Below are 9,560 nucleotides of genomic sequence, written 5' to 3'. Positions count from 1 at the left end.
ACAGTACCTCTCTCTTTAGGTCCCCCCGTTCACAAGCCCCACCGCGTAACTGTCCCTCTGCGCCTCCGCCCACGTCTGTACTTCTGTCCCCCGAAGGTGATCCTCTGTCCCCGGAGTCGGGTCCTCCGTCCAGCCGGGACCCCGCTAACCATCCCTCCCAGAGCCCGGAAAGTCTGCGGCCCGGTTCGTCTCCCTCACCCGGGGAACTCTTCCCTCTTCCACTTTCTCTACTTTGAACCCATCCCAGCAGAGTCCAGGAAGTAGCCAAGCGCCGGGGACTGGCGGCGATGGCGCCCAATGGGACGTGCCAGCGGCGGCGGAGGCCCCGCCCATAGAGGAAAGACTGCCAATGAGCTCGCGGAGGCGGGACTTCCGCTGTCCCGCGGAGGGCGGGGGGGCGGGGGGAGCGAACTGTTGTGGTGCGGAGCGTTGGGCGGGCGGCGGCCGGGCTGCCCAGGGGCTGCCTCGGGACTCGGGGCGCAGCCGAGCGGCTGCAGGGGTGGGGCGGGCCGGAGGAGCCGCGGGGCCCGGGCGCCGCGGGTTCGAGGCCGGGCCCCGCGCGGGGAGGCCGCGCCACCCCGGGGGAGCTGCCCGGCGGCGAGTTTGCCCGGCAGCCGAAAGAAGGCGGGAGCCGGCGGGGGCCCTCAGAACCCTTTGGCAACCCGGGCCCGGAGCCCTCGGGGAGCTGCTGCTTCCTGGGACGCCCTCCTGGACGTCCCCGCCGAAGGGTAACGGTTCAGGGCCCCCGGCAGAAGGCGCCTCAGGGTGACTCCCGGCGGGGCCCTGCAAGCCGCGGGAGACGACCCCGGGGCCGCGAGCAGGGAGGAAGGGGCTTGGTGGAGACGCGGGCCGGGAACCGAAGGAGCCGGAGCGCGGCGGAGCGGAGCCGGGCCTCCCGGGCACGGGGCCGGGCAGCGCCTCGGCTGAAGACGGACTCTGGGACCCTCGAGTGCGGGGGCCTCGGCGACCTGCCCCGCGGGGAGCGCGGCTGCGGAGTGGCCTACGGGGGACCTTCCCCCAGAGGGGCCGGCCCGGGGCGAGGAGATGAACGGCTTTAGCACCGAGGAGGACAGCCGCGAAGGGCCCCCCGCCGCCCCCGCCGCCGCCCCGGGCTACGGCCAGAGCTGCTGCCTCATCGAGGACGGCGAGCGCTGCGTCCGGCCCGCGGGCAACGCCTCCTTCAGCAAGAGAGTCCAGAAGAGCATCTCGCAGAAGAAACTCAAGCTGGACATCGACAAGAGCGTGAGTCCGCCCCCGCCCCCGGCTGGGTCCCCGCGCTGGGCGGCTCTCGGGCCGCTGCCCTGGGCTGCGGGCGGGACTCGGGGGCCCTCCCCGCCCTGGGCCTCGCCGCCCTTTATCTGCAAATTGAGGAGTTGGACTCGGGCTTGCAGAGGCCGCTCGGCGTTGACGGGTTCTAACTAGGACTCTGCCCAAATCCGGGAGGTTGGTGGCGGGGCTGCTCCGAGGACCGTTACTGCCTGGGAAAATCTGACACCAATTTTTAGCGCGTTTTATCGGTGTAGACAGGGGAGCAGGAAGAGGTGGGTTCATTTGGTTGGCCCACGGAGGAGCAGGTGATGAAGGGACCCGGCTCTTCTCCAACTTCTCCCTCCTTCTCGGATCCCTGTTATTCCTTCAGAAAAGGAAAGGTGGCAGCTCCTTTCCTGTCTGCGGCGGCCTCAGCTTCTGCACAGGGTCGCCGAGCTCGCTGCTTAGCAGGCAGCTGTGGGGAAATGGGATTTCAAGGATGTGGCAGAAATAAGGCCAGGACCTGGTCTTGGGAGGTGGCTCAGGCAGTCAACGTGACTTGGAAGGAAGAAAATCCACTTTTATAGGGTTAATTTCTTTAGAAATGCCCGGGGAGCGGTGGGGGTGGGTAATTTAAATTTGAATAGAAAACTTTTCCGGTGCGATTTCACCACTGTAGTTAACTATTCTAAAAATTCTGAAGATGTGCCTATTGTCAACCAATTAAGAACTTTTTCGTTTGACATCTGTTGCTGTAAGCCTAAAGTGGCTGCCAGGTGATTAGGAACTGGAAATGAGTTAGGAGGGGTATTATTAAATTCCAGGTGAACCAGCTAGATTAGGTGGTTACCGCCTCTTCTAAGACCAAAATTTCTCCACTTTGGAGGGAAATCAGAGATTGCTCATTAAACTGAAAGGACACCCACTTTTTCCACTTCTGATGTTACAAGGGAAACTGAGACCCAGAGATAGGAAGCGAGGGTGCCAAAGTCACACAGCACCTAAGAGGCTGGTTAATTTCTTGAATCTGTTGTCTGATTTACCTCTGGGCCTCATACATAAGCCTTGATTAAGTCTTCAATAAATAAAAAATTAAAAATATCTTCCCTGTGCTTTCTTCTACACTCTTACTCTCACTTCCAGTTGTTTTAAGTTAACTGTTATATTTGCAACTCTTCAATGGAAAGATGCTATTTTTAAGTGGTTAGGGGTGAATTGATGGCTTTCTCACTACAAGTCTCTATCAATGAATGAAAGGAATTCATCTGAGAGCAAATAACTGGCTAGCCACTGTGGTGGTCTGGAATGGGACAATATGGAAGTGAAATGCTCAATTCTAGGACAGCACTGGATTCATCCTCATGGAAGCACTGCCCACCTTCTGTGTAGATTGTTGGGAGTCTTTACTTAATATTTTTTCCAGTCCTTAAGAAACAGAAATTCCCGGTTCTTTTAAACCCACCATCTGAACAATTGTATTACTGCATCTGGGACTCCATTTTCCCAGTGACCCCTCTGGAAAACCTGTGTAGGGCTAGGTTGACTTTGATACACACTGTCTGGAAGAGAGGTAGCCTGAGCCCAGTACTAGAGTCCCCAAAAGGTAATGCTTTTGAAGGAGTAGGATTTCAAGGCAGACTCACTCACTCACAGTTTGTTTCAAGGTGGTGTTGTAGAGTCATTATTTCTCAAAGGGATTCTATTTCATTCTCACAGGCTTAGGCATGAATTCAATTCTAAGTAACTGCTGTGTTACAAGAATTTTTAGCTGTTGCTGAAAGTGAAACAGGAAAAAAAAACAAACAACACTTAGAGCCTTTTCTATCACCCTCCTTCCTTCACCCCCAACTCCCCAAAGGCCACTGGGCTTTGAAATTTCAGAAAACCAATATGTACTTGAAAATGGTTAAGGAAGAATAATGACTATTTATCTTGTAAAAGGGTCTAGCAGAGAACCTTTTAAAATAATAGCACCTTAAATCCAACTCAGGCAGTTTAACTCCTTCTGTATAGACACTGGCAGTGTTCTGTGATTTATTAAGATATAACATGCTTTCAAACATCACTCCAATTGACATATATCTGCTTTTTCTGGAGGAAAGTGGAAGTGGAGTACAGTGTAAGGAAGATGTTGCAGTAGGAAAGGACACGTGCCCAGGGTTAGAAGGTCTGGATGACCTTGGCCAGGTCATTTCCTCACGCAAGGTGGCTTCAGTTTACATCTCTAGAAAATGAGATGGGAGCCAGGGGGTTTGCAGTAGTGAATGCTGAGTTCTTTTCCATCTAGGACTCTATTATTCTAGCATCTTGACCTGAAATCTCCCAGTCACAGCTTTAGGAATCATGCCTTCTGCCTGTTCTTTTTCTAAGTCTGTCAGTCTGTGAATTTGAAGACCAGCTTAGTCTTACCTGTGAAACTGGCTAGCATGAAGGATGTAGGATATGTTGTGAATGTGCTTTCTTCCCTGATGAAAGCATGTCCAGTCCTCTATGCATCAGCTGGATGGGATTCTTTGAGACGGTGGCACGTGCTGTGTCTCAAAGTCCTTTGACGGAGTTGAATCTGGCAAAGTCATTCAAATTTATAGCCATATGTAAATGTGGCTTTTACTGGCCTAAGCTGCTTTTAGATGCAAGGGGCTGCCTGTGTTGGTTCAGCAACATTTATTGGATACCTGCTGTCTGCAAGACACTATCACAATGTAGATGTAAAACCACTCATGGCTCACTAATCTAACCACGTGAAAGTGCTGATTCATGTGAATAAGAAAGTTTCCATTATTTTCTCCATGGAAAGGCCTGAATTACGCTGGTTTCCTATCAGCTTACTTTTATCTTTAAGCAGTTGAGGAATAAACTCATATTCAGAAGTCTCTAAAGAACATTTGTGTAACAGCTGGTTCAGTGTCAACAACCCCAAGTCATTTACACAGGCATTCAGTTTGTTAGGTTCTTGAATGGTTCCTCCATCTCAACCCTGGTACTTATATTCTTAATAAAAACACGTCCTTCACATCTTAGCTGCTGCTTCCACCTTCACTTACTATTATGCCTCCAGCCTACATTAGAAAATCAGTAGTGGTATCCAGCTTCTTTTATGTGGTTTCACCTTGTGAGAATCTCTGCACCTCTTTCTGCTTCTCTTTGTGGATTCTGTGAGTGCTGATGCAAGAATTATAAATTGATACATAGAAATAGTTTTTCATAGGGTTGTCATGGTACAGTAGTTGCTATTGTCAATGGAAAAATAGGATGGCGGCTATCCTATCATTGCCACAGCGCCCGCTTTCCTGCTCCCAGGGGCAGTGCATTCCAGCCCCATGTAAGTTACTCACTCCTACAGGTCTGAAGATGTCACATCACAGGGGAGACTGTCTTGTCTGAAGGAAAGTCTAAGCTGTTCTCATGTCCCAAACCCCCTCATTTCTCCTGATGCTCCTGCACAGGCAGTCACTTTGAAGTAAGTGACACAGTCTCCTCAGGGCCTCCTCACTCGCGCCTTCTGTCAGCCTCCTTTGAAACTTCAGTCTTGGCTGTTCCACCCAGAATGCTTCCTGTCTCCCTGCAGGTCCTCCCTTCTGGTCAGGGACCTCCACTCCAGCAGTATCTGTCACATGTGTTGTGTTTATCATTCAGGGGGAACTTGATTTATGATGAACTGCTCGGTGTGATATCAGTGTTCTCTTTGAGGAAATGATGGCTTGTGTCTGTTTCTTCCTGTGGTCTCTCCAATGCCTCACAAAGGAGAAAGGCCCATAATTTGACAGATACCTGTTGCTATTTCCATGGGATTGGCAACTCTGACTTTAATTTGCTTCCCATCAGGTAAGGCATCTGTATATTTGCGATTTCCACAAAAATTTCATCCAGAGTGTACGAAATAAAAGGAAGAGGAAGACAAGTGACGATGGCGGAGATTCTCCTGAGCATGACACTGACATTCCTGAGGTAAAAGTCCAAAACTTCACCTTGAGAAAGCTGGAGAATGAATTCTGACCTGATCCTTACCTCTGGCCTGGTTTAAGAAGTAATTTTAGTCGCCTTTGTGTTGCTGTGGTGTATCTGAAAAGTGAATCATAGCATCATAGTAATATGGAATCTGAGGGCTGAAAGCTTTGAAATCAACTGGTCTAACTACCCCACCATTTTACTGACAGGCACAGACACTCAGGGCCACACACTCAGTTTGGGGGCCCCAGTCCAGTGCCCTCTTCAGTATCTGTGCTGCCTTTCTTCAAGAAGCCCCTGAAAAATACTTAAATAGAACCACAGTGCTGAGTTTTTCAGAACTTTGGTCTTGCCCTTAAAATTGGAGACTGAGTGTGTATGGATTAGGGAAGTCACTTCCGCTTTGTTTCCTGGTCTGCGAAATGAAGGTGTAAATTGTCCTGTCCCACCAGCTCGGATTTTCTATCACTCTCTGCTTCCTGGTCCAGGCTTATTCCCAAAGATCTATTCCAAGGTCAGTTACACTGGCACAGAGTTTCTCAACAGTGGCACTGTTGGCATTTGGAGCCAGATAATTCTTTGTGGTGGCGGCTGTCCTGTGCCTCGTAGAATGTTCAGCAGCATCCCTGGCCTCTGCCCACCAAGTGCCAGGTACGCCACCACTCCCAGTGTTTCCAGACATTGCAGGTGTCCTCTGGGGACAGAATTGTCCTGCTGAGAATTGTCATCACTTCTCAAACCAGAAGGCCACCATCCCTTCAAAGTGCCAGTGTCTATTAAGCAGGGTTACAGGAATGAATATCGAATTTTCTATCTAAATTGTTTTCACTTAAGACTCAGCAAAAGAAGAACCATTTATAATGTACATTGAATATTTGACGCATGAATATTTCATAAGGCAACCGCCTGTTAGCACTCAGGGTGAAAATGACTGTGTAGGAATAGAAAGAGTAGGCGAGCCTTTGTCTGCAGATGCGGAGGAAAATCTTTGAAAATATGGCCCTTTCCTCCTGCCCCTCTCTGTGTCCCCTTTTCTATCACTGGTTTACAGTATCTTTCTAATGCTTTTAGCATTATTATTATTATTTTATGAAGGAATGGATGTATTCACTATCAAAATGCTTTTCACAAAAAGATTTGAGGAATGTTTGAAAAGAATGAAGGACTTTGGTCCCTCATATTGATCATTCATTTTGTTTTTAAGTGCTCTCCACCTGCCTGAAGCAAGAACATCTCTTTTAGAGGCAGGTAAAGGCAGCCCAACTTTCCGGGCCTTCACTATTTCATGACTGTGCAGCTTTCCTCTCTTCCTTTATTAGACAAAAATAAAAGGAGAATCCTTTCCCCTCTGTTACCCAGTCTTCTGCAGAGACCCAGACCCTAGCCTGCCGATTTGTACATCTGCTGCAGTACTTTGAGCTGTCTCTGGGCGGGGGGCGGTTAAGGACCCTCACACCCGAAGGCTAGGCCTAGGGGAGAACTACCTGAGAACACTAGTGCGTCCAGCTGTCCTTCACGCCCCTCTGTCCGTTCTGGGCCGAGCTCCAACCTGTCCTCCAGGATGTCTGTCTGTTTCTCCCTTTTCTCTCCTTGCCTGCTGCCCCCTCCAGCATCAGCACCCCTGCTTTCCCATCTCATTTCTGGATCATCACTGCAGCAGCTCCCTCTGTCATCCCCCCACACCCCAGTCAGTCTTCCTGCAAACACCACAGATTCATCTTCTGGGGATAGCACCCCCCTCCCCAAACCAGGATCGCTACTTTTGCTTGTCAAGACATGCTACCACCCAGTCTCACCCTTTAAACCCACCATAAGTGCCTCTGATCCCCTAGCCCGTGTGTCTCTCCCCTGGCTTTCTGAGCTCATGGCCTTCTCTATAATTCCCTACTGTCTGTTCCCTTGCTCCCTTTTGAAACCCTCCCTGTCCTTAGCATACGCTTCACCACCTCCATCAGCCTTCTAGGACCACCCCTCCCTGGCCAAAATTCTGCTTCCACTGTTGTTTCTGTCCTCCCAGCTAGTAATTAGTCCTCAGTGGGCCACTTCTAAGACTTGTCTGTAGTCCTCTCCCTCCCCGCCCCTACCTAGCATAGTGCTAGGCACATTGGGGGCATTTGATGAGTCGTGGCTGGTCAGGTGATGGATAATGTGTTTCTCCTCTTCTCTCTAGGTTGATCTGTTCCAGCTGCAGGTGAACACTCTCCGACGTTATAAACGACACTACAAATTGCAGACCAGACCAGGCTTCAATAAGGCCCAGTTAGCAGAAGTAGGTAGACAGACTTGCCCTCTACAGAGGGAGCACCAGCACCGTGCTGCTGACCGTGACCTTGATTCTCCCTGTGTGTCTATACATAACCCCTCCATACCTCTGGAAGCAACTTCCTCTTCCCTCTTTTGCACAATTTAGAATCCCCCAGCTTTAGACCTAGAAAGGCCTGATTTCCATAAAAGAAACCAGGGCACAGAGAAAAAGAAAGGACTTGCTTAAAATCACATAGCAAGTTGGTAGCTTGGAATCTCACGACTCCTGATTCTAAGTCCTGAGAGTTCTTTTGTTTGCTCGTTTGTTTGAATCTTGTTTTGCAAGATTCTTTCCAGATATGTTCCATTCTGCACATGAGGTGTGTCTGATTAATCATCCCTAAACCTTCACTCATATTCTGTAGGAGCTATTTTTCTTTCTTTGTTTTCTTTCCTTGATTTTTTTCTACTCTGGTATTGGTAATAGAAGTATTTATTATAATGAATAGAGCCCAAGAATGTATTCTCCTGCCCTGAGTCCTTATCTAGTTCAGGGCATGGGATGGGGGTGGGGGTGTTCCATTGTCCATTATTTTAATATACTGACAGCCTGCCTTGATACTTCTGTCCTATTGGTATGTATATGGGCATCCTCTCATCCTTCTTTTCTAAATGTGTTTTTCTCTCTTTTATAGAAAATTTGGAAATGATGAAAAATACACTCCTACCCCTCAAAGACAGCCACTCTGTAGTTTTCATTCTCTGACTCCCTTTTTATCTATCTGTCCTAGAGCCCTTGGTCCATTCAGAGATTTCCTTATGGGCTCACATCCCTGTTGGTTTTTGATCTTTACTTGAGAGCTTTATTGCTGATTCATCATTTTTTCTTAAACCTCTCCTTCGCTAGCATCCAGATAAAACATAGAAGTACATAAACCTTTCATACTTCAAGACGAGTGTCCACCCCTGGTGGGAAGGATGGGATGATATGGGGCAAGCGGAGACTGCATTCTCAGGACTTGAAATAGATCAAAATATTGGGAATACATATGAATTTTCCTTCAAATCTGATGTCTTTCAAGAGGTAGTTACGTACTATTTAGATGATTTTTTGGGTCAGGCCCTTACATCTGTTCAGTTGGCTGTTTATTTGACACAATTTTAAAAAGACACTTTTCAGCCCAGTTCCAGGGCCTAAGAGGTTATGGTAGCAGCTGGTCACCCAGAGCAGTCCCAGTCTCCTCCTCCATGGAGATGACCTTGAGACTATGCTGTGATGGATAGGCTAGCTGCCCCTGAAATAGGACTGCATCTTGGGAGTGCTGTTAAAACGTTGCTTTTGGAAGCCTGGAAACCAAATCCCCTAAGCCTGGGAAAGAAGGGCATTCACATTCTGCATTCTGGAGCACTGCAGGGAGTTGTGCAGTAATCAGAACTCCTTCCCAGCTCTGGAAGCAGCTTGCTGTTTCCCTTTTACACAACTGAGAATCCGCGGCCCTGGTTTATTAACATGGTTTAATGGGCTCTGTTTTTCCCTCCCATATAGACTGTCAGCCGACACTTCAGGAACATACCTGTGAATGAAAAGGAGACCCTCGCTTACTTCATCTACATGGTGAAGAGTAACAAGAGTAGACTGGACCAGAAGTCAGAGAGTGGCAAACAGCTTGAGTGATGATGAAGCACACCTTCAAGGAATGAAGTATAATACTTAATGCACAGGTGACATCTGCTACATTTAAGCCCATAAAGACTGTTAAATTTTATTGTAAATAAAAAAGTTTGAATAATGAATACTGTAAATCTTTTCGGGCAGGAGGATTATATTCTCATGATTCAGCATGTTTATACACAGACTTTCTTTTAAGGCAACTACCGGACTAAAAAAAACACAAGATCGGAAAAAGAAGGAAAGGAAAACAGTGCATTGCCGCATTCTGCAGAGCATTAAGTCAATTCTGCTGGACGTGTGGGATGACAGATATTTTGGTATTCACCTTGTAATTCCACGCGACCACTTGTGAGGTATAGCCCCGGACCAGCAGCGAGGTACGGCTGGCAGAGAGGTGCATGAGCAGACGTCTGCCTGGGACGTAGACACCACGCTTTGTCGCTTATCA

At 48.7% G+C, this 9,560-nt stretch overlaps 1 protein-coding gene across 2 annotated transcripts; it reads left to right on the top strand.

The window, feature by feature from the left end:
- Nucleotides 1-490: 490 nt before the first annotated feature.
- SAP30L (SAP30 like) lies at nucleotides 491-9,234 on the top strand. 2 transcript variants are annotated; one of them, XM_006072946.4, is made up of 4 exons: nucleotides 534-1,242; nucleotides 5,074-5,196; nucleotides 7,367-7,465; nucleotides 8,987-9,234. In XM_006072946.4, exons 1-4 carry the CDS (start codon nucleotides 1,045-1,047, stop codon nucleotides 9,113-9,115), a joined length of 549 nt encoding a protein of 182 aa, XP_006073008.1. In that variant the 5' UTR covers nucleotides 534-1,044; the 3' UTR covers nucleotides 9,116-9,234. The 2 variants fall into 2 exon arrangements, with proteins under 2 accessions (XP_025148150.1, XP_006073008.1); XM_025292365.3 differs by lacking the exon at nucleotides 7,367-7,465 and having other exon boundaries at nucleotides 491-1,242.
- Nucleotides 9,235-9,560: the final 326 nt, after the last annotated feature.

Source organism: Bubalus bubalis, chromosome 9, assembly GCF_019923935.1.
Source record: "Bubalus bubalis isolate 160015118507 breed Murrah chromosome 9, NDDB_SH_1, whole genome shotgun sequence".
NCBI classification, from domain to species: Eukaryota; Metazoa; Chordata; class Mammalia; order Artiodactyla; family Bovidae; genus Bubalus; species Bubalus bubalis.
Note: the sequence above shows the minus strand (reverse complement) of the source record. Positions and strands in the feature narration are given on the sequence as shown.